This window comes from Xyrauchen texanus, chromosome 20, assembly GCF_025860055.1.
Source record: "Xyrauchen texanus isolate HMW12.3.18 chromosome 20, RBS_HiC_50CHRs, whole genome shotgun sequence".
Classification (NCBI taxonomy): Eukaryota; Metazoa; Chordata; class Actinopteri; order Cypriniformes; family Catostomidae; genus Xyrauchen; species Xyrauchen texanus.
The window spans coordinates 22,463,606-22,487,975 of record NC_068295.1 but is presented as its reverse complement, the minus strand read 5'-3'; the positions used below and the strand labels follow the sequence as shown (position 1 = coordinate 22,487,975).

The window sequence follows — 24,370 nt, the reverse complement described above, 5'->3', positions numbered from 1 at the left end:
AATGTTCAAATGCATGAGTTAAATAGATTTATGCACACCACTGCAGTTACGGTAACTGCCTATATAAATGTTTAACATCATTTTACAATATAGGTCTGTTGGGGTTCATTTTTAATTGGTTATTTGTAATTCAGAAGACACTTTTACAGTACACTAATTTTATAGCCTAGAGTCCACCTGAAGTAGCTCCTGAACCACTTCAAGACTTGTCAATTCAGATATTTAGTTACTCCGCTAACACAACATAACTCTTAAGTTCTTTTATTTCCAAGCATACCTTGCTTGAGGGAATTTTTACTTTAACATGAGAAAAACCGTGTTAATGTCTGTGATGGATTTCCTACCGTTGGGAGTAAAATATTGATTAGTGTATTTAATTGGTCAAGTACAAAAGAGTGAGACAATGTTATATAGTTTGTCCCCCCACATTTAGCAAAAAACACTCCATTACATTTTTGTTTTCAAATGTTTCTAGGAATAACCTTGACTATAAAATTATAGACTACTGAATTGTTGTTGTTTATTTAGGAATTGACAGACTTTTTACATAGTACATAAAAATACTTAATACAGATTTAGTCACTTGATTCAGACAGTTTGAGGATGAAATTGTCAGATGGTGTACTTTTCTTCCCCTTGTCTTTGAGATTTATGATAGTGTGTGAAACTATTGTACAGTTCATTAAACACTTCCTTGACACCCATTTGAAGGGTGGTGTTCAGAAATGTAATATCTTGTTCAACACAGCAGTCCAGGATACAGTAAATGCCCTCTGTTAGATGTGCTTTGATTTCTGGCTGAAGCGTCACCTAGGAAATAAGAGACAAAAAGCATTGAGTGTATAAAATGACAATTATTCAGGACTAATGTAATTGTTCCGTGCAGAAACATGAGTCTCAGGTCAGAAGGTCAAATGCATTTTGCTCTGCAAGTTGACAAATACAATGGAATCAAATTGCCTTCGGCAAAGTGTTCCGCTTCCATTTTCTTTGAAAGCACATGCATCCAGAGATCTGATTTTGTCTGTTCTCATTTGGTCTCTGCAAATACAACTTTATTGCTAAGATTGCATGACATAGGACAAAATACAGTGGACTTAAGCAACACAATTATAGTTAGTGAGTTACATTTTGAAATCCATTCAGACTCATTCTTGAAAGAAATTTCATTTTTGGATGAACCATGCCTTTATCTACTTCCCCTCATGGCATACCAGATGTGTATGAATTCGTTTGTTCTGCCGAACACAAAGATATTTAGAAGAATATTTCAGTTCTGTAGGTCCATACAATGCAAGTGAATGTGACCAGAACTTTGAAGGTCCAACAACCATTTTAAAGCAGCATAAAAGTAATCCATAAGACTGCAATGGTTCAATCCATATCTTCAGAAGCGATATGACAAGTGTAGGTGAGAAACGGATCAATATTTAACTCCTTTTTTTACTATAAATTCTTTGTTAATTGCCACAAACACAAGAAGAATGTGAAAGTTAAAGTGGAGATTGATAATAAAAAAAGGACACATATTGATCTGTTTCTCACCTGCACCGATCATATCACATCTGAAGATATGGATTTAATAACTGGAGTCTTATGATTACTTTTATGCTGCCTTTATATGGTGAGGGTGGCATTCAAAAACAACCATGTTCCTAGTTTTATTGTGCATTAATTATTGGTGCACTTTATTTTTTTATTTAATGTCAATGTTTTATTAAAATATAATAATTGCTTCACCTCTGAAATTACTTTTCAGTTGATGTAACAAATACTTCTTACTTTGCAACCAATTCCCTCCAACCACTTGGCTTCATTCTCGTATGTAATGCCCACTTTTTATGAACCAATCAACTCCAGATGAATAAAATGAAGTCCCGCTCAAATGTTTTTTTCCCCTTCACATTGCATTTACAGTTTTACTCCGAAATATTTTGTATGCCGGAAATAAAATATGCCAAATCAGTTTCCAGGGGTGTAAATAATTGAGTAAAAATCATGTATTATACTTAATTATTATTTTGGCGATTTATACTTTTACTCGAGCAATTCAAACAGAATACTTGTACTTTAACACAAATGTCCAAACAAATTTTTTTATTTATACTCCTTACAATTTTGTTTATACTTGGAAAAAGTATTCAGAACATTTTTGCAGATCATTTTCTTTCATCTTACTGACTTAATTCGCCCTTTTACTGCATCCAACAGATGACAGATCAGAGGTCAGTCATTTCAAATGCGAGTGTCACACAGAGGCTGTGTGGAGTTCAGACCATCTGCAGAGGCAGAATTTCTGATCTGATTTGTGACTGAATGTGATTAATTCATTCAAAACTATGAGCACGAAGTGAGAAACACCAACTTAATTCTACGCCTGCTACCTCTAAAAATTTACGAAGTCAAAAATTACAATTTACATTGATTGAGATATATATATATATATCAATCAATTACACACTCACCTAAAGGATTATTAGGAACACCATACTAATACTGTGTTTGACCCCCTTTCGCCTTCAGAACTGCCTTAATTCTACGTGGCCTTGATTCAACAAGGTGCTGAAAGCATTCTTTAGAAATGTTGGCCCATATTGATAGGATAGCATCTTGCAGTTGATGGAGATTTGTGGGATGCACATCCAGGGCACGAAGCTCCCGTTCCACCACATCCCAAAGATGCTCTATTGGGTTGAGATCTGGTGACTGTGGGGGCCATTTTAGTACAGTGAACTCATTGTCATGTTCAAGAAACCAATTTGAAATGATTCAAGCTTTGTGACATGGTGCATTATCCTGCTGGAAGTAGCCATCAGAGGATGGGTACATGGTGGCCATAAAGGGATGGACATGGTCAGAAACAATGCTCCGGTAGGCCGTGGCATTTAAACGATGCCCAATTGGCACTAAGGGGCCTAAAGTGTGCAAAGAAAACATCCCCCACACCATTACACCACCACCAGCCTGCACAGTGGTAACAAGGCATGATGGATCCATGTTCTCATTCTGTTTATGCCAAATTCTGACTCTACCATCTGAATGTCTCAACAGAAATCGAGACTCATCAGACCAGGCAACATTTTTCCAGTCTTCAACTGTCCAATTTTGGTGAGCTCTTGCAAATTGTAGCTTCTTTTTCCTATTTGTAGTGGAGATGAGTGGTACCCGGTGGGGGTCTTCTGCTGTTGTAGCCCATCCGCCTCAAGGTTGTGCGTGTTGTGGCTTCACAAATGCTTTGCTGCATACCTCGGTTGTAACGAGTGGTTATTTCAGGCAAAGTTGCTCTTCTATCAGCTTGAATCAGTCGGCCCATTCTCCTCTGACCTCTAGCATCAACAAGGCATTTTCAGCCCACAGGACTGCCGCATACTGGATGTTTTTCCTTTTCACACCATTCTTTGTAAACCCTAGAAATGGTTGTGCGTGAAAATCCCAGTAACTGAGCAGATTGTGAAATACTCAGACCGGCCCGTCTGGCACCAACAACCATGCCACGCTCAAAATTGCTTAAATCACCTTTCTTTCCCATTCTGACATTCAGTTTGGAGTTCAGGAGATTGTCTTGACCAGGACCACACCCCTAAATGCATTGAAGCAACTGCCATGTCATTGGTTGATTAGATAATTGCATTAATGAGAAATTGAACAGGTGTTCCTAATAATCCTTTAGGTGAGTGTGTGTATACACACACACACACACACACACACACACACACACACACACACACACAGTATATATAAACATTGGAATTTTGTAATTCATACTTTGTAATGTCATTTATTTCTATACTTTCCTTCATATTTAAATATAGAATCCGGATATATGGATTCTACTCCCTATTTGCTAAATTGTTGTTGTTAGGCAACTTAATTATAATAACTATAAAACAAACAATGATAATGATAATAAAATTAATAGAATCTGATTAAATACTAATTGTGAATTTTAATGAATTCATCAGCTCATCAGCATGGTTTGGTAGCAAACCGCAGAAAACAAAACACAAAACCAACAACATTACTAACTTTTTTTCAAAGCTTAACTTTATTTTAATTTTTTTATCTTTCTCTGTCTCAAGGGGCTAGGTGCTCTGAGATCACAATTCGTGAGTACTTTCTCCTATGCAATGAACATTGCATGACTATGGCAATGTTTTTGCAAAATAAAATGATGTGGTTCATTACATGTCTCAGGGCAGTTCCGAAGTGAAATGTAAACTGTGTGGCACTAAAAGCAGTGAAATGTTCTCTCGAACAGATGAGGTTTTAAAGGTTAGAGTTCTATAGAGATTTAAAATCAACAAAATCGACATGCCTACCTTAAACCTTAAACCTAAATGATAGAAAAAGCAGATGTGAGATGAAAAATACAATTAGTGAAGCAACCACGTCATTTTGTGGTGCTTCTATAACCCGTTCGGCTCACGTGTCGACTCGTGTGCACTTCAGGACTCGTATCCTGGTCCTTTGTATAGCATATGCAACACTATGAGTTGAGCTACTGTGCAATTTGTTCACACTTAAACAGGCTTTTAAATGTAGTTGGCTATGTGATCCAAATGTTTTTGTAAATTACTATAGTAAAGGTGTTTATATGTCATAAGAAAGCATTGGGTGAGAAACAGGATGAAAAGTGTTCTTGAACTGACATTCTGCATTTTTACTTGTGATTTGAATGAAAGGCGATTAAAAGTCATTGTTGTTTTAGCACCTCTAGTGTTCATTTCACCCGTTACATACAACAGGACACCTAAAATAATTTGGCAAAAATGTAGTTATTGTAACATGATTCTATGACCAGGTTGCAAATGCCACCAGGTGAGAAATATGTTGGAGACATTAAAAAGGCAACTTAAACCAATCGAATTTAACAACATCCTCACTCATACAATCTCCTCTCTTGATTTTATTCTAGCTAATAAAATCTTTTTGATTTTATTCACACTACTACAGTACAATTTAACGTGAATACTTTTTTTTCTTTCACTCGAGTGTTTTTAGCTAGATACTTGGACTTTTAATTGAGTACAATTTTGACTCCGTATCAATACTTTCACTTAAGTATAATTTCTCAGTACTTTTTATACACCTGTCAGTTTCATGCTGAATTTAACAGTTTTAAACTGGATCCGGTTACTAAAACGTAAACTGGTTTCATAATGAATCCTTATTTACCACGTATATGTGATGAAACCGATTTAGTTTCAGTAGTCTCATTCTACTGAAACAACCAATGTATACTTCAGACAGTCAGTCAATGAGAGTTCAACAAACAATTACAGGGAATATTTCAGGTAAAATGTACCATAAGTTAGTCAAATACATTTAAACTCAATTTTTCACAAGTCCAGACATTTAATCGTAGAAAACATTTCCTGTCTAAGGTCAGTTAGGATCACTATTTTAAGAATGTGAAATGTCAGTATAAAAGTAGAGAGAATGATTTATTTATTTCATCACATTCCCTGTGGGTCAGAAGTTTACATACACTTTGTTAGTATTTGGTAGCATTGCCTTTTATAATGTTTAACTTGTGTCAAACCTTTTAGGTAGCCTTCCACAAGCTTCTCACAATAAGTTGCTGGAATTTTGTCCCATTCCTCCAGACAGAACTGGTGTAACTGAGTCAAGTTTGTATGCCTCCTTACTCGCACACGCTTTTTCAGTTCTGCCCACAAATTTTCTATCGGATTGAGGTCAGGGCTTTGTTATGGCCACTCCAATACCTTGACTTTGTTGTCCTTAAGGTATTTTGCCACAACTTTGGAGGTATGCTTGGAGTCGTTGTCATTTGGAAGACCCATTTGCGACCAAGCTTTAATTTCCTGATGTCTTGATGTTGCTTCAATATAGCCACATCATTTTCCTTCCTCGTGATGCCATCTATTTTGTGAAGTGCACCAGTCCCTCCGGCAGCAAAGCACCCCGACGACATGATGCTGCCACTCCCATGCTTCACGGTTGCGATGGTGTTTTTAGTCTTAAAAGCCTCACCCTTTTTCCTCCAAACAGTTTGATTTGTTTCATCAGACCAGAGGGCATTTCTCCAAAAAGTTAGATGTTTTCCCCATGTGCACTTGCAAACTGTAGTCTTTTATATAGTGGTTTTGGAACTGTGTTTTCTTCTCCTTGCCGAGCAGCCTTTCAGGTTATGTCAATATAAGACACTTTTTACTGTGGATATAGATACTTGTCTACCGGTTTCCTTAAGCATCTACACAAGGTCCTTTGCTGTTGTTCTGGGATTGATTTGCACTTTTCACACCAACCTACACTCCTCTTTAGGAGACAGAATGAGTCTCCTTCCTGAGCGGTATGATGGCTGCGTGTTCCCATGGCGTTTCTACTTGTGTACTATTGTTTGTACAGATGAATGTGGTACCTTCAGGCATTTGGAAATAGCTCCTAAGGATTAACCAGACTTGTGGAGGTCCACATTTTTATGAGGACTTAGCTGATTTCTTTTGATTTTCCCATGATGTCAAGCAAAGAGGCACTAAGTTTGAAGGTAGGCCTTAAAGGCTTGGCATAATTTTGTGGAATTTTCCAAGCTGCTTAAACATTTACATTTATGCATTTGGCTTTTATCTTTTATCCAAAGTGACTTACAGAGCCCTTATTACAGGGACGAGCAACCTGGAGTTAAGTGCCTTGCTCAAGGACACAATGGTGGTGGCTGTGGGGATCGAACCGACAACCTTCTGCTTTACAGATTAGTGCTTTAGCCCACTATGCCACCACTACTCTATATAGGCACAAAGGCATAGTTAACTTAGTGTTTGTAAAGTTCTGACCACTAGAATTGTGATATAGTCAATTAAAAGTGAAACAATCTGTCTGTAAACAAATGTTGGGGAAAAAATAATCATGTCATGCACAAAGTAGATGTCCTAAATGACTTGACAACTATAGTTTGCTAATATAAAATCTGTGGAGTGGTTCAAATTTTTTTTTAGTAACTTCAACCTAAGTGTATGTAAACTTCTGGCTTGAATTGTACATTTAAAAAGAGCAAGTGTGGCAGATAAAGAAATGATAATGGGTATTGATCTTACCCTCTGTAGTTCACTGACATATTGTGCAACCATGAACGAGGACAGGACTGTGAAATTTTCAGCTGCACCGGCAATATGAGTGTACATCCTCTCCACCAGTCTGGCACACTTCAGAAGACTCTCTCTGTCTTTCTCAGAGACTGAAAGAAGCGACACCAACACAAATCAAGTAAATGTGATATTTAAACTTTTTTGACTTCTGTGAAACACAAAAGTAGATGTTAGGTGGATTGTAAGCCTTAGTCAAATTTGAATTTCAAGTTTTTTTTTTTTTCATACAATGAATGTGAATGGTGACTGAGGGCATAATTCTGCCTAACATCTTTTGTGTTCCACTGAAGAAAATCAAACCAGTTTGAAACAACATAGGGGTGAGTAAATAATGGAAGGTTTTTTGAATTTTGGGGTGAACTATCTCTTTAAACATTTATTAATATGGATCCGGGTAATATTATAAGACTAGGTCTTCCTCATGCTCCTTTTCAGCAGTGAATGTTATTTTTTTTTATTTTTTTTTTTGTTGATGTGATTAATATTGTGTCTGTAATAACATCATGACTGAATAAAGAACTTGAACTGAACTGAACTAATATAGCCATGTTATTCAATTAGTTGTGGAGAAAGCCAGTGACTTAAGGGCATGAATTTGTTGTCAGTTACCATAAGATGATCAATGGCATTACATTATGATTGAAACTGCCTCACATCGGAGTATAGTAAAACTACAGTTGTGCTCAATTTTGCATACCCTGGCAGAAATTGTGAAATTTTGGCATTTATTTTGAAAATATGACTGATCATGCAAAAATGGATTTAAGGATAGAGTGATCATATGAAGCCATTTATTATCACATAGTTGTTTGGCTCCTTTTTAAATCCTAATGATAACAGAAATCACCCAAATGGTGCTGATCAAAAGTTTGCATACCCTTGAATGTTTGGCCTTGTTATAGACAGACAAGATGACACACACACACACAGGTTTAAATGGCAATTAAAGTTTAATTTCCCACACCTGTGGCTTTTTAAATTGCAATTAGTGTCAGTGTATAAATAGTCAATGAGTTTGTTAGCTCTCACATGGATGCACTGAGCAGGCTAGATGAACTATTTCATGGGGAGCACAAATGAACTGTCAAAATACCTGTGCAACAAGGTAATGGAACTTTATAAAGATGGAAAAGGACATAAAAAGATATCCAAAGCCTTGAAAATGCCAGTCAGTGCAGTTCAATCACTTAGTAAGAAGAGGAAAATTCGGAGATCTCTTAATGCCAAGGTCTGGTAGACCAAGAAAGATTTCAGCCACAACTGCCAGAAGAATTGTTTGGGATACAAAGACAAACCCACAGGTAATCTCAGGAGAACTTCAGGATGCTTGGTACCAAAATGTCCTAACCAGCCTTGGGCGCCAGTTCGAGAGACACACGTGGCCGCTGTGTGTGTGTCTGTTTGTTTATGTTTCTTTAAGTTCATTTAAGTCATGAAAGTTATGTTGACTGTTCTGCTGGTTCCTGCCTCCTCCTTTCTCATTAAGAACACCATAACACTCCCTAAACAAAAACACCAGGCTGCAGCAGCACACAAAAGCAAATCTGGTCAATGGTGCCATTGTAGAAATACCCAGGTTTACCAATATAAGTAGCATCCATATTCAGTCATGTAATCTTAACATGGCAGCCTTCATGAGGAGGGACCACCCTTATGTAGTCTAAAGCATAAGCTCACCCAAAAACTTTAATTATGTTGTCATGTACTGTTATGTTGTTCCAAACACGGATGTTGTTCTGGCACACTGTAATTTGGAGTGACAAGACCAAAATAGAGTTTAATGGTCACAACCATATGCGCTATGTTTGGAGAGGGTTCAACAAGGCCTATAGTGAAAAGAATTCCCATCCCCACTGTGAAGCATGGTGGTGGATCACTGATGTTTTGGGGGGTGTGAGCTCTAAAGGCACAAGAAATCTTGTGAAAATTGAGGGCAAGATGAATGCAGCATGTTATCAGAAAATACTGGCAGACAATTTGCATTCTTCTGCACGAAAGCTGCGCATGGGACACTCTTGGACTTTCCAGCACGACAATGACCCTAAGCACAAGGCCAAGATGACCCTTCAGTAGTTAAAGAAGAAATAGATGAAGGTTCTGGAGTGGCCATCACAGTCTCCTGACCTTAATATCATCGAGCCACTCTGGGGCGATCTCAAACGTGTGGTTCATGCAAGACTATAAAGACTGCATAACCTGGAGGCATTTTGCCAAGACAAATGGGCAGCTATACCACCTGCAAGAATTTGGGGCCTCATAGACAACTATTACTAAAGACTGCATGCTGTCATTGATGCTAAAGGGGGCAATACACAGTATTAAGAAATAAGGGTATGCAGACTTTTGAACAGGGGTAATTTAATTTTTTTTCTTTGTTGCCATATTTTGTTTTATGATTGTACCATTCTGTTATAACCTACAGTTGTTTATGAATCCAATAAGAAACAATAGAAATGTGTTTTGCCTGCTCACTGATGTTTTCTTTAAAAATAGTACATATATTACCAATTCTCCAAGGGTATGCAAACTTTTGAGCACAACTGTATATAAGAAATAAATATAATAAAACCATATAACTACATTTAAAAATGAAAGCCTGAGAAATGAATAAACTAAAGCCTAACTGTACTGATGCTACAGTTAGAAGAGGCTTTCCATCTTAAGAGATCTTAAATTAGAAGAATGCATACAAAAATGTGTTGAGCCCTCAGCTTCAGGACTTGACCTTCAGCTCACCATCTTGGTAGAATTTTTCTGTCACTTCACTTTGAAATTCAATCCACAAAACCACAGTCTGAAGCTGTCTGAACAGATCTCAACAAGATGTTTGTCTCATTATTTTAGATGAATCATACCCCAAGTAACATATGTTTATTTCTGCACATTAAATGAATTCAGGGGAACTCATAGAAAGGAAAGGTGTGGTGGTGGCGTAGTGGCTAAAACGCAGGGCTGTTAATCAGATGGTCGTTGGTTCTAACCCCACGGCCACCACCATTGTGTCCTTGAGCAAGGCACTTAACTCCAGGTTGTTCCAGGGGGATTGTCCCTGTAATAATTGCACTGTAAGTCGCTTTGGATAAAAGCGTCTGCCAAATGCATAAATGTAAATGTAAATGTAAAAGATCACAGACATGGCTCTATCAATACTCAATTAACGATTCTTGTGTTGAAGTTCCAAACATAAAAGCTTGCCAATTTCAGGTGCCCTCCACTTTCTTTATCTGACAGCTACAGAGCATACAATAGAAGCAGACATGCTGGCAAAAGAACATGCTGGGTCTTTGTATTAATTGAGGCTTTGTTTGCTTCCATAAGAGTTGCTTGTGGAATATGTTACAATAGAGTGATATATAAAAGATAAACAGCATGAAGAAACTTAACCCTGAAATTTAGACAGTATAATCCCCTTGAAGGGAAACTGTAATTTAAATATTAACTACTAAACCACTGAGGGTTAATAGCTTCTATTTTTTGTATCAGAGAATTGCAACTTGATCTTCATTAAGTAAATCTCTGTACCCAATTGCAAGAAGCCAACAAACAGTTATTCTATGGACTTGGTTTATTTATTTATTTTTTTAATTCCTAAACCAAGACCAGATATTTTTGATTGTAAAGCTTTCATCCTTCTAAAGCTTTCAAGCTACAGTACTGTTGTTATCTATCAGATAAGGCTTTGAGTCAAGTGAACATCAGGGGTTTAAGTTTGTAGTGTTTTTGCAACCAGCTGCTGAATCTACTCCGTTTGCAAAAGTAAAACACAATACACCATTTAATTTTTTTTTTATATATACATTTTGAAAAATATAAAGGGGAGCATACTTGCCTCTGTCAGACTCAACCCTCTGTCTGCCTTCATGCATGACTGATGAAACCAAACGATAAAAGCAATTCAGGAAGGTGGGGGAAGCCTTCAGCATCACCTGCAAACATTTGAAAAGTTCTTAAAATGGGTGCAATGCTGAGCTTAGTATAAAATACATGGTCTTATAATAATCCACAGTCTAACACAAATAAAAAGACCAACAGATTTGTGCCAAAATCTTTCATCAATAAGTGGGACATTTTAAGAGGGGTTTTAGACATGAAGTTTGTCTTTTTCCTATTTTTTTAGTTTCTGTAAGAGGTTGCTCTTACAGAAACTAAAAAAATAGGAAAAAGACAAACTTCATGTCTAAAACCCCTCTTAAAATGTCCCACTTATTGACTGTGGGACATTTTAAGATGAAAGCATCTGGAATGGTTTCTACTTCCTCAGCCTTTGGCCAATTTGAAAATACATTTAAGATGTATAAAGATATAATTCACCTTGAAAAAGTGTAACAACTTAAATGCATAAATATTATCAGCTTTAAACGAATATCTTTCACTCTCCATTCCCAAGATACTCACCTGAGGATAGCAAAAGATAACTGCAAACAGAGCTTCATGAATAGCCTCAAAAGCAGCATGGTAGTCCTCCAGAGAATGACTGTCAAGAGGCACAAACTGCAGAGCACCAAGCACCATAATGACATGGTGTGGATTAGAGAGGTGTGCTTCACCCTTCCGGAGCAGGACAGTCAGAGCCTCGAGGGTTGGCACAGTCAGAACACGGGTCAGGGAACGCAGCTTGCTGGACTCCTTTATCAGAAACTGAAAACAAGGGTGAAATTACACATGTAATTGAATTATACAGTATACACCGATCAGCCACAACATTAAAACCACCTGCCTAATATTGTGTAGGTCCCCCTTGTGCTGCCAAAACTGTGCCAACCCGCATCTCTGGATCAGCAGATCCAGAAACACTCAAACCAGCCCATCTGGCAACAACAATCATGCCGTGGTCCAAATCACTGAAATAAAATGTTTTTCCCATTCTGATGGTTTATGTGAACATTAACTGAAGCTTCTGACCTGTATCTGCAGGCAATTGGCTGATTAGATAATCGCATGGATGATTGTTGGTGTCAGATGAGCTGGTTTGTGTATTTCTGTAACTGCTGACCTGCTGGGATTTTCACAAACAACAGTCTCTAAAATGTACTCAGAATGGTGCCAAAAACAAAATAACATGCAGTGAGTGGCGGTTCTGTGGTCAGAAATGCCTTGTTGATGAAAGAGGGCAACAGAGAATGGCCAGACTGTTTTGAACTGACAAAGTCTACAGTAACTCAGATAACCAATCTGTACAATTGTAGTGAGCAGAAAAGCATCTTAGAATGCACAACACATCGAACCTTAGGTGAAAGGGCTACAACAGCTAAAGACCACTTCTGTCAGCCAAGAACAGAATGTTGAGGCTGCAGTGGCACAGGCTCACCAAAACTGGACAGTTGAAGACTGGAAAAAATTAACCTGGTTTGAAGGATCTCGATTTCTGCTGAGGCACACAGATGGTAGGGCCAGAATTAGGCACCAACAGCATGACTCCATGGAAACAACGTGCCTTTTGTCAACAGTCCAGGCTGGTGGAGGTAGTTTAATGGTGTGGGGAGTGTTTTGTTGGCACACTTTGGGCCTGTTAATACCAATCAATCATCTCTTGAATACCACAGCCTATTTGAGTAATGTTGCGGACCATGTCCATCCCTTCATAGCCACAATTTACCCACCTTCTAATACAGTGGTTCCCAACCCAGTTCCTGGAGCCCCCTCCAACACTAATCATTTTGGATATCTCCCTGTGATGATGAGGGCAGCGTGGCCAGGCCATGGGACACACGCTCGGTGCTGAATTATCCTAAGCACCCGGGAGAGGGATAAAGACGAGCCGGGGGCGCCAGTTCGAGAGACACACGTGGCTGCTGTGTGTGTCTGTTTGTTTATGTTTCTTTAAGTTAATTTAAGTCATGAAAGTTATGTTGACTGTTCTGCTGGTTCCTGCCTCCTCCTTTCCCATTAAGAACACCGTAACACTCCCTAAACAAAAACACCAGGCTGCAGCATCACACAAAAGCAAGTCTGGTCAATGGTGTCATTTGTAGAAATACCCTGTTTGCAAGTGAAAGTGTATGATAATAACAGGTTTACCAATGTAAGTAGCATCCGTATTCAGTCATGTAATCTTAACCTGGCAGCCTTCATGAGGAGGGAGCACTCTTATGTATTCTAAAGCATAAACTCACCCAATTGAAACCTTTTTGTTGTTCCAAACACAGAGGGATATGTTAAACAAAATTTTGCCCAATAGTTCAAAGCTTAAGGTTGTATTTGCTACACACAATGGTACACTTTGGTACAAAGGTCCTTGAAATAGGTTTTCCTATTTAAAAGTCCCATTATGCATTAACCATTCATGAATGGCCTCACAAGCAGCATGGAGTCATCCAGAGAATGACTGTCAAGAGGCACAAACTGCAGAGCACCAAACACATTATCAATAACCATTCACTTTCATTGTATGAAAAAACAAAAATGCCTTTGACTAAACATCTCCTTTTGTGTTCTACAGAAGAAATGTCATACAGCTTTGGAATAACATGAGGGCGAGTAAATTATGAAAGAATTGTGATTTTATTGGACAGGAATTTCTTGCCCCTATTCTGCCATAGCAAAGCCTTTCTATTAAACTAACCGAAGACGTTACACCCCGTTATCTCACATTTGCATGCTGTGAGGATTTTAGGGGGAGGGGCTTAATGTATATAATTTGATTACGTATTTTATGTTACGTTTATTTAATTTACTAATGGAATCAATAAAAATTTTTAACAAAAAATAATAATTTTAGAGGAAAAAAAATACTTGGTACACCTTTAAAGATTAGTAAAGGCTAATTTAATACACATGTGCAATACAATATGCAGATCTCTTACAAACCAGACTGATATTTATCTGAAACCAATCCAGAATGCATCTTAAAATGTAGCACAACAACGGTTCTAATGTTCAACAGCACATCAAAACATGAGACCACTACCATAAAATAACAACAAAAGTGACTATTACAGAGCTTGTGTTGTGTACTAAAGACAGTTTAGGTGTGAAAGCAGCACCAGGGAAACAAAGCTTTTGGTCGCTGTTGTAAACAGTGCTAGCGGCAGCTCTTATATGTCAGGGTCTGACAGAGAAAAAAGGAGCAATAATAAGACTAACCTGACAGGCACACACAGAATCATTCACTGACTGAACTCAGTGACAAAAATAAACAAGACTTGGAAACCTGGCTTTTCCAGGCAGATGAATTTTAATGAAACAAGACAAAGGCAAGTCGGGCCAGTCAGCGCTGTACGAGAAATGCTTTACAAGACTAGTTGTCAAAGGCAGAGTTTGGGGGAAGAGAGTAGCCAGAGCCAAATTTGTTTCATCATTCAGTGAGTACAGTATGTTAAAATAACATATAAAATGTATTAGAGGTCGACCGATAATGGATTTTGCCAATACGATAACTAAGGTGGAGGGAAAGGCCAATAACCAGTTAATCGTCCGATAGTTTTTAAAATTGATTTATAGAATGTCAAAAATGTCGTCTTCTTACTCTTATTTTGAAATTATTAAAAAAGTATTGCAATAGATTATTTCCGATAACGATAGTTCCAAAAAGCAACTATCGGCACTGTTTATCGGTAAAACCGATATATCGGTCTACCTCTAAAATGTATGTTTAAAAAAAAATATATGCTATTATTTTTTTGTTGCTTTTGGTCCAAATTTAGTGAGCAAAATTCTTCTTTGGCTGGTAACTTTATAAGTTCCAAGAACAGCAGTCTGACCATCACTGTTTTTTACCTGCCATGATGTGAACAAATCAAATCAAAGAAATACAAGCACTAAATTGACTGTCTAATAATTATGGTAGTGTTTTTGCACCAAGATGCGTTTCCATACATGCACAGTTCTCCTCTAAGGTTCTGTCTGCACCTGAAGAATTGAGCTAGTTAAGTCACTGTCAAACTTGCACATCTTTTAACAACATTTACCATCAGAGGTTTATCTAGAATGCCTAAAAGATATTTTCCTCTCCAGATCTCTGTAATGACATGTGTGAGATTACCACTAAAACAAGTGTATAAATGTTTTAATGAGTTAGTATTTCACATAAAAACATTTATTAAAAAAAGGTGCATCAATTCAGCTGTAAATTGTTAAAATAAACATTTGAGCATTGGGACAACTGTTAAAGGTTCTTGTAATTATTCTTCACCTATGTTATTATTGTGTTGGATTTTTCTCTTTGAAACCATCCTTTTCTTGTATACTTATGCATAATATGCAAAAATTAGAGTGTTACCCGATACTGGATATATCCCTATTGGAAATACAGTATCTTTGCTCAGACAAGGTTAGTAAGTGATTCTATCCCACTAGTCTCATATTAGCACACACGATGTTGAGTGTACCTCACAATGAACTCGGGAAAAGTCCTTTAAAAGGGCATAGTTTACCCAAAAATGAAAACTCTCACCCACATGCCATGCCAGATATGTACAAGTTTCTTTCTTCTGCTGAACACAAACAAAGTCTTTTAGAGGAAAATTTCAGCTCTGTAGGTCCATACAATGCAAGTGAACAGTGACCAGGCCCTTCAAGCTCCTCAAATCACAAAAAGTGAAAGTAGAGATTTATTGTAAAAATAAAAGATTGAAAAATGTATCTCTTTCTCACCCAAAGTGATTGCATCGCTTCAGAATACATAGACTTAACCACTTATGTCATATGGATTACTTTTATTCTGCCTTTGTGAATTTTGGAGCTTGAACTGTCTGGTCACCTACACCTACAGAGCCGAGATATTCTTCTAAAAATCTTCATTGTATTCTGCAGAAGAAAGTCATACACACCTGGCATGAAAGTGAATAAATGATGAAAGATTTTTCATTTTTGTCTGAACTATCAATTTAATGTTCTTGGAGACAAATTGAAGGAAATATTTGCTGTCAAGCATCCTTTCCCAATCATTCAAGTCCTGTGCTCTGAGACAGAAATAACAATGCTAATGCAGATGATTATACATGAAAAAGAAAAAAATAGGATATTGTGATACTTCCGCCTTCCCTAAGATTTGAAAATTGCAATAAAAAGAAACTAGTACACCAGAAATTCAAGCATGATTAATCTTATTCAAATTGAAAACAGGTATTGAAATACTTACAATGAGAGTAGATATGATTTGCGGAATGATGCGCCAAAATGCTTTTGAGCAATGCTCTGGAAACTGACAGCAGGCAAGCAGCTTTGTTAGAGTCACAGCTGACAAAACCTCCTGTGACAGACAAGTTAAACAAAAACAAGATGTCTTCAGTTCACACTACAAGTATGCTTAGAAACAGCAGGGTAAGATAAAGAGAATAAGGAATACATTTTATCCTAATCTGTAGTGATTTGCATGTTAACAACAATATAATGTTTCACTCAGAATAAGAACAGAAAACAAATTTAACAATCTATTAAAAAAATAAAAACAAATAAAAAAAAAATCTACAGATTTCTAAATGTTTAAGATAGGGCAGTGTTTCCCAAACTGGGATACGTGAGGAGACGACGGGGGTATGCGAATGACATTCTGAGATTTACCATTCTTTCAATTTCATCACAGTCTAAAATAACATTCAAACCCAGTACATGCATTTCTCACTGGCAAAAATTATTTTGTGTGCCCTCTAGTGTAGAAAAATCTAAATGGTCGTGTCATAAAGTTCAGAAAAATATGCAATGAAATAACCCGATATTTTGCTGTTAAATAATGCATTTACGTCGTGCGTCACACAAGTATATTTTTTCATCAGCCCAGCGCTAGGTGACGTAACTAAGTGATAGCAAGTACCAGACTCGCACATGTCAGTCGTCCACTACTTTAGTTTAGTTTTCTTTTTTTTGCAGTTTAAAACGTAATTTGTATTTAAGGTTAGATGCATAGGGATGGTATAAGTTCATAAGCTTTGATGGCAGGTGTCAGACATTCAGCAGCACCAAATAATTTCCATATTCACACGCAAGTAATTTTCAATCACATTTGCTCACATCTGCTAACAGTGTCAAATGTGACATAAAAAGCCCCTTGAGCTGACCGCGCAATTGCACAGACACTTAATGCTTGAATTCGGCCGGCAATGCCTTACCTGCAATGATGCGCAATTCCAGGCACAGAACCGAACGCTATTCTTGCATAACATGACGCAATGACGGGGGAGTTTTCAAGTTATGCAGCTATATCATACCTAACATTCCCATCTCAATCGGTAAGCCATTTATTCAGTATACGTATATGATTAATATAACATGTACAAAACACGTACAAATATAACATGTTTAATATAAGTTTTTACAAATGAAGTGTTTACAAAGCACAAAGTGTTAAACAGACATATTTTCAAATGACCTTGTGTGAATTTTATCTATGCGTTAGTGAGGGGGTACGCAAAAGGTTGTTGAATTTTGAAGGGGTACACCACTGTAAAAAGTTTGGGAACCACTGAGATAGGGAATCTTACATTGTGGAGGCCTCCTTCAACCTTTGATGCCACAAGCCCCTCTCTGAGTATCAGCAGTAACAAATGGAACTGCTCTTGAGAACAGTTGGCCACCAGCTGATTAAAAAGCTCCTTTACTGGCTCTTCAAGCTCCTTTACCTCTGACAAAGACATCCAAGTACCTGTTAAAATGATTGACAGACAGCAGAGGATTGTAAGCAGAGGATTCACAAAATTGCTAGATAATCTGCCATCAATTTATTAATGTCAAACAAACAGTAAGTTAAATGATAAAACATTTTGAAAAGTTCAAGGTGATTGTACCTGACAGCAGTGCATGGACACTCTGCAAAATCTCAACATTCAGTTCTCCCAAGTCAGCTGCTTTGGTCCTTTCAGCAGCCGTATAGAATGCAGAGAGATAGCGAATTGAGGAAATAAGGAAGTCCATAGGCCGAGGTGATGGATACAGTTCCTTTAAGATCTGCTGGCAAAAGCTCCGGTAGAATGACATGCGGGATATTCTCTCCTGCCTGTGGTCCTCAGAACCACTCTGAAACAGGTGGGAGGCTCTTGCTAGCTCACTCCTGATCATGACGGTCACCATTTCAACAGAGAATGACTGCCTGAGAAGACCACTTTCTTTGCCCATAAGCACAGCCTGAATGTCTGGCTCCATCACAGAAGTGGCCTTTTCTAACAAACAAGTCAGAGATCCATCCAACTGTTTGTTCTTCCCCAGGGTTGCGATCATTTCATTGCAAAGTGTGCTCAAAGTTACCAGATGGAGTTGTAATGAGCAGAGATCCCACTTAGATTGCCCCACTGCGTTTAAAGACAGACCTCTCACAGCAATATTACTCTCAACCATGAAAGAGGTAAACTTCTCCAGATTGAGGCAAGCACTGCTCCTCCTTTCAATTATGAGCTGTATTAGGCACTGGATAAAGTCTTTAATGGAGTCCACAAAAGATAACCAGGTTGAGTCAGAGACAATCTTAAAGAGGCCCTTAGAGCTACGAGAGAAGAGGGATGTCACAGCTACCTCTAGCAGATTACTTCCATGCACAGCTTTCAAGATTGTTTGAGAATTTGTAACCACCAGGAGTGAAGCCATGGCCTTAAAAAGCTCCCTCAGGAATCTAATAGCTAACAAGGGCTCCATGCTTTCATCACACTTCACAAAAACAGTCATTGTGTACAAGCTTAGAAAAAGCTCTGAATAATCTTCAGAGAACATTGTGCATCTATTCAGCATTCTTGTGACTGTGAGTAACTGCAGTAAACCATCTACCTGTGTTTCAGATAAAGGTATGGAAGAACCCGTTTTGACAGAGTCTAAAATCTCTTGTCCAATGGCCTTCAATCTCTTCAGAGACGATGTCATAGACACTTCACCTTCAACTCCAATGCTTACTTCTGCAGATGATTTAAAAAATGAAGGACTGATTAACTCCACATGTGAAGCGTCGAGCAGTCCAAAAAATGCCTTGATGATACACTTTACCACTGCTGAGAACAATTCAGGGAGCTCGCAAAGAATTGGACCCTCAAGTAGTTCTCTGGATATTGAGCAGACAGAGATTCCATCATTCTCCAAATTGTTTCCAGAACCATGCAAGCTCTGAAGCAAAGACTTCAACATGAAGTCTGCTAAATCAGATATGTTGTTCTGCTTGAGATGAGGGACAATTAATGGAAGGTTGGATATTATAAGAAACCAGTGAGCTGCCATAAATGTGTCAGTGTTGACACTACAAAGCTGGAGATCCCAAATCTGGTCAACGTTGAGCATTACTGAATGTTCTTGTCTGTCGATGATGAACTGGGCTGTTTTCTGAAGAACATCTGTTATATTTTCATCTGATGATACAGTAGATGATTTGAGCAAGAGTTTCTTCAGTTTGTGTAGAGAGAGCAGTTTCTGTAGAAGTTTACCAACTGGACTAATGACCTGGCAGTCCATGTTCTCTAGTGTCAAGGCTCTCTCCACTAAACTAATCGTGACACCACTCTCTGAGGCAGCAAGGGATGTGTACTTAATACAGTGAATCTGAAAAAGCGTATCCACCTCAACCCAAATGTATGTAAGGAGAAGGGTCACCTCTAGGATCTTTTGCCTCCATGGACATTCTGTGACCAAGTTCTCCTCAAAGTGCCTCAACAAGTCTTCAACAATCTTCAGCATCTCCTCCATCAGATTCTGAGTCTGCTTCACAATTGGCATCATGGTGCTGTTGTCCAGGGTCTTAAAACTGAACAGTACAGCATAGAGGAGCGAACTCACAGAAAACATTTTCAGTGCCAAATCCTCTGTTTGTTCCTGCATGTGGGGGAGCAGATAGCTCTGCATCCTTTTTAAAATGAGCCAGCAGATTTCAAGATTTTGGCCAGGAGGATTGTCTAGCAGACTCTGACTCAGGGTCTTCTGTATAGTCTCAGGCAACAGGGGTGGCCTCAGATCATCCGCTGCTGGCCGACAGACTACGTCGAGCAGCTCTTCAATAAGTTTGGGCATCTGTCTAAGTTTTGCATAAGTTTGCAAAACAGCAGACACAAGTGCTTCTCTGGCCTTTCTAACCCGTTGTTCCATGTTGTCTGAATCAACCCACCCAGTTGAAATAAGCTCATCTAAATCTGGCTCCAGGATATGGTGATTCAGCATGAGAAGAGATCTGAGACAGCGGTACCAGGCTGGGATGGCCATCTGCGTATTGTTAAATAAAAGCTGAGCCAGTTTCCGGTAAAACTTGAACTGCACTTCTCCATGTTGTATTCTGTCTGTAGCTACATTGTAGATATTGCCAGCCAAACAGGAGTTCAGGAGGTTCTCCAAAGTGAGCAAAGCGAGACCCCAGTTCGATGCACTGAAAGTCTCCTTGATATCAAGCTCATCTGTGAAGCCTAAAGCGATAATGAGCTTAGTCATGAGATGGAAGCACACTTGCTTGTTTTCTCCCCCATTGTAAAATGAATCGAGGGCAAATTTAAAGAGCAGAGAGAGAGAGTTTGTTTTAACAGCATAAAATAATGCAGCCTCCTCCTCATCGTTATCTCCTTGGACACAAAGTTTTGATAGAATCATATTGACAGGGCCTAGCAAGCCCTTGCCTGCTTGACTCTTTTTGGCACTGGCTTCATTCTCTGAAGGCAAAACTTCTTCCTTGTAAGACTGTAAATGATCAGGGATGAAGAGAGCTGACTGAAGAATAGTATCTACTTTGCTTCGGATTTCCTTGCTCAGATTCTGTCGAATCTTAATGTCGTCCTTCTCAGTCCATACCCTTGTGTTAAGTAAGTGTCTGAGCAGGAAAAGAGGCTGAAGAATGTTTGCAGTTACTTGGGAAAACACTCGGTTGGAGTTGGCCTGCTGTTTCTGAACAGGAAGGTAGGTGCTGAGAACAAGGAGGAGGACCTCAAAGACTTTGAGTGAGAGAGGCTCATCAGATATTTGTTTCCTGAGCTGATTGCTGGCCAAGCCAGAGAGTCGAGCTATGAGCTCCACCAGCAATGCATAGTTAGCAGTGTAGGTCACAGAGAGGACTGGAGAGGTCAAGATGCCATGACAACAACTCAGAACAGTGTGAAGACTCACAGAGGTCAGCCCTGTAGTACATTCCAAAATCCTCTCATTGATCATCTAGGGTAAAATAAAATGATAAATGCAAATGTGTTTAACATTAATCACTACCAAAATGTAAAATTAATACAGTTATAAATTTGGTATGGTTGCATTTATGGCCCAAATAAGATTAGACTTTTGGAAAAAAAAAAACATTTCATTACACTGCCTTTATGAAAATGCTTTCTGTATCATTGCAGTTTGTAACCATTTAATCCAAAGAGACTTACAAATGAGAATAATACAAGCAGAAGTGATTAATCAGTGGGATTTTTATTAAGTAATTTTTCATGTTTTTATCATATTTACCATTTTATCCCTTTTTAGTATAAAAGTTAAATAAGCCTAGTTAGTCAAGTGCTCTTGGAAGAAGTGTGTCTTTCATTGTTTTAAAGATAATCATGGTTTCAGTTTTTCAGGTAAAAAATTTGAAAATTCCTTCCACCACCAAGTAACATGTCAGTTAAGATTGTTTAAAAATGTAACAAATAATGCCTTGAAAATGTCCACATTTTGCTGTACTGGTAAATACCTGTGCTACTGTGAGACGAAGGCTGATGGTTTTCCCCTCACTCTGCAAATTATGAAGCTTCCTGCTGTGAAGAATATCATCAAGGTAGGTCCATAAACCCTCCACCACCTCCAAGGGCACCTCCACTTTCTTATTGTAAAAACAAGTGAGAGCATGACTTGTCCAGTCAAAAAGAACCTTTGATAAGGAGAAAAAACAATTGTATTTACTCACTAATAAAATTATGACAAAACATTTGCTAGATGTGTCCAATTAAAAGAGGATCTTGAATCTATATTTTCTTAAGATTATTTACCTGCTCTTTATTAGGAAGAAGGCACTGTGTTGATACCCATGCAAATCGAACAAGTTTCAATTTGTCTGTCCAGGGTGTGCGAGGGTTTTTCAGTTTCAGATGGATGCCAGAGTAAATAGCAGCCATATCTAAATACCTTTGTGTCTAAAGGGGAAAAAAACTGAAGACAATCTTTGTTTACATACCCTTACACCAAATAAACAAGATTGATGTGCATCACATGAGCAGCTAACATTTAGTATACAAATCTGAACAGAGGAATCTTGGCCACTAGACGGCGACTCGTCATTATAATATCCGTTTTAATTCATTTCCATGCCACAAGTGATTTTAAAAACGCACCAAGCTAGTATAATTTAAGGCTAAGCCTCCTAAAACGCAGCGGCAAATTTGTAAAAGTCGTTTAGCAGATTTGACACAATTCGTGCTTAAAAACTAGTGCAGTAACTAAAATAACCGGCTCGACTCAAACTGGCTTTTCTTTCTTTCTTTCTTTCTTTCTTTTAGGAACCTTGTAATATTGCAGGACTATTGCTAACCAGGTCCAACGCAACACTGGCTGAAATCCAGAAACTAAATTCTCTCTTAGGCTACGTGATCATTTTAACATCCTAGCTGCCCCCAGCGCATCATATTGCAAAACGTCCTCAAGAACGTTTGTAAGATGCAGTTTTCTAGATCCAGTTTAATAGTAATTATTATAAGCATCCGTTTATATTTAATAAGAATTAACGGTCAAAATACTTACAATCGCATCACACACGTGTTTTCGTTGAGGAGGCTGGAAAGACCTGTAACCCTTACACTTTAACCCCAGACAGCAATAATCAAGAAAGAGCATAAAAGCTTGAGGAAGAATATGTGCAAATAGCATTGCAAATTGCGTCAGGAGCAATTCTACACAGTATCAATATTGGTTTGCTAACATGCAGATAGAAATAATATATATATATATATATATATATATATATATATATATATATATATATATATATATATATATATATATATAAGGTAGCCATACAGCAAGACACTTACAATGGAAGTCAATGGGGCCAATCCGTAAACATTAAAATACACTCCGTTACAAATTATAGCCAAAAAACTTAAACAATATGCATGTTAAGTGAGAGTAAATCACCTACTAACCTTCCTTATGTAAAGTTATATACAATTTCATAACTTGGTTGTCATGACAATGTAACACAGTAAACTATGCAATCCAGGCAAACATCTATTCAGCTCGAAAAATACACACGTTTAACATAAGAATTAATGTAAGTGCTTTTATAAAATTATAAATGTAAGATGAAAATGGTCAAACCATTTTAAATTATTTAATAAATGGTTAGGTGGTAACACTTTATAAGTTTCCATTTGTTAACATTATGTAATGCATTAGGTGTCATGAACAAGCAATTAATATATTTTTACAGTAGCCTATTTATTCATCTTTATGTTAGTTAATAAAAATATATTTTCATAGTTATTTCATGTTAGTTCACAGTACAAAGTCACATGTTAACTAATGTTAACATATACTTTTTTATTTGAAAAAATGATTGCTATATGTTAAAATAAACATTAAGAATAATACATGCTGTGAAAGTATCGTTCATTGTTTGTATATGTTGACTAATGTTGTTAAACAATGTTAACAAACTGAACTTTATTGTTAATTGTTACCAGTTAGGTTATAGAAAGATACATTTTAAATGGGGTTTCTTTACTATTTGAAATTAGTTTTATGGCTGAAAAGTCAAGGGACATGCTTGTCACCATATTTTGATAATGGGCCGTATATGTAATACTGATCTCAAGATCCGTACGGAAATCCATTCAAATATGAAAAACCTGAATCATAAAATCGTAAAACAAAAAGCTAAGTTTTTCTTTATACATTTTTGTTTTATTTTAATTATCTTCTCTGCATTATGCATTTATATATAATGTATAAATCTATATTTATGTTTATATAAGTCTCGCCATGACTTTTTGTGCTCGTGCAAAAAAAAAAAAAAAAAAAATTTTACATTTTCTTTTCCGTTGATCTTCAGACGATTACATTTGTTTGACTAGCCATGCCTTAAAAAAGGGGCGTTCCGGAAAGCGCCCATTAGTGTAGTGGAGCTTCGCTTCCTCTAGAATCAAAGAAATACCGGGGTCACATTTTATATTCATTTATATTTTAAAACACTTAATTTAACTCTTAGACGATAATTTTCCGTTGCCGAACAAGCCATTCCCGATATGCTCAGTAAAGTGCGACAGGTTTTTGTGCCGGGTGACTGAAGTGGGCGTGTGTGAAGATAACTGCTGCGCACAACAACGGAAATTAAAACTGTCATGAACAGATAATGCTTCGTAATCGCTGACCCTGCTCTACAATTGACCAGTCTCACCGAAGACACGACGTCT

General features: G+C 37.6%; 1 protein-coding gene across 2 annotated transcripts; it reads right to left on the bottom strand.

Moving 5' to 3' along the window:
• Positions 1-358: 358 nt before the first annotated feature.
• LOC127660920 (unhealthy ribosome biogenesis protein 2 homolog) lies at positions 359-22,744 on the bottom strand. Of its 2 annotated transcripts, none has more exons than XM_052151402.1 (10): positions 22,701-22,744; positions 21,953-22,112; positions 21,658-21,834; positions 17,828-21,143; positions 17,525-17,685; positions 16,186-16,296; positions 11,502-11,744; positions 10,936-11,032; positions 7,056-7,195; positions 359-810 (listed from the first exon to the last, which is right to left on the bottom strand). In XM_052151402.1, exons 2-10 carry the CDS (start codon positions 22,076-22,078, stop codon positions 613-615), a joined length of 4,569 nt encoding a protein of 1,522 aa, XP_052007362.1. In that variant the 5' UTR covers positions 22,079-22,112; positions 22,701-22,744; the 3' UTR covers positions 359-612. The 2 variants fall into 2 exon arrangements, with proteins under 2 accessions (XP_052007362.1, XP_052007363.1); XM_052151403.1 differs by having other exon boundaries at positions 21,953-22,096; positions 22,701-22,719.
• Between the last annotated feature and the right edge of the window lie 1,626 nt (positions 22,745-24,370).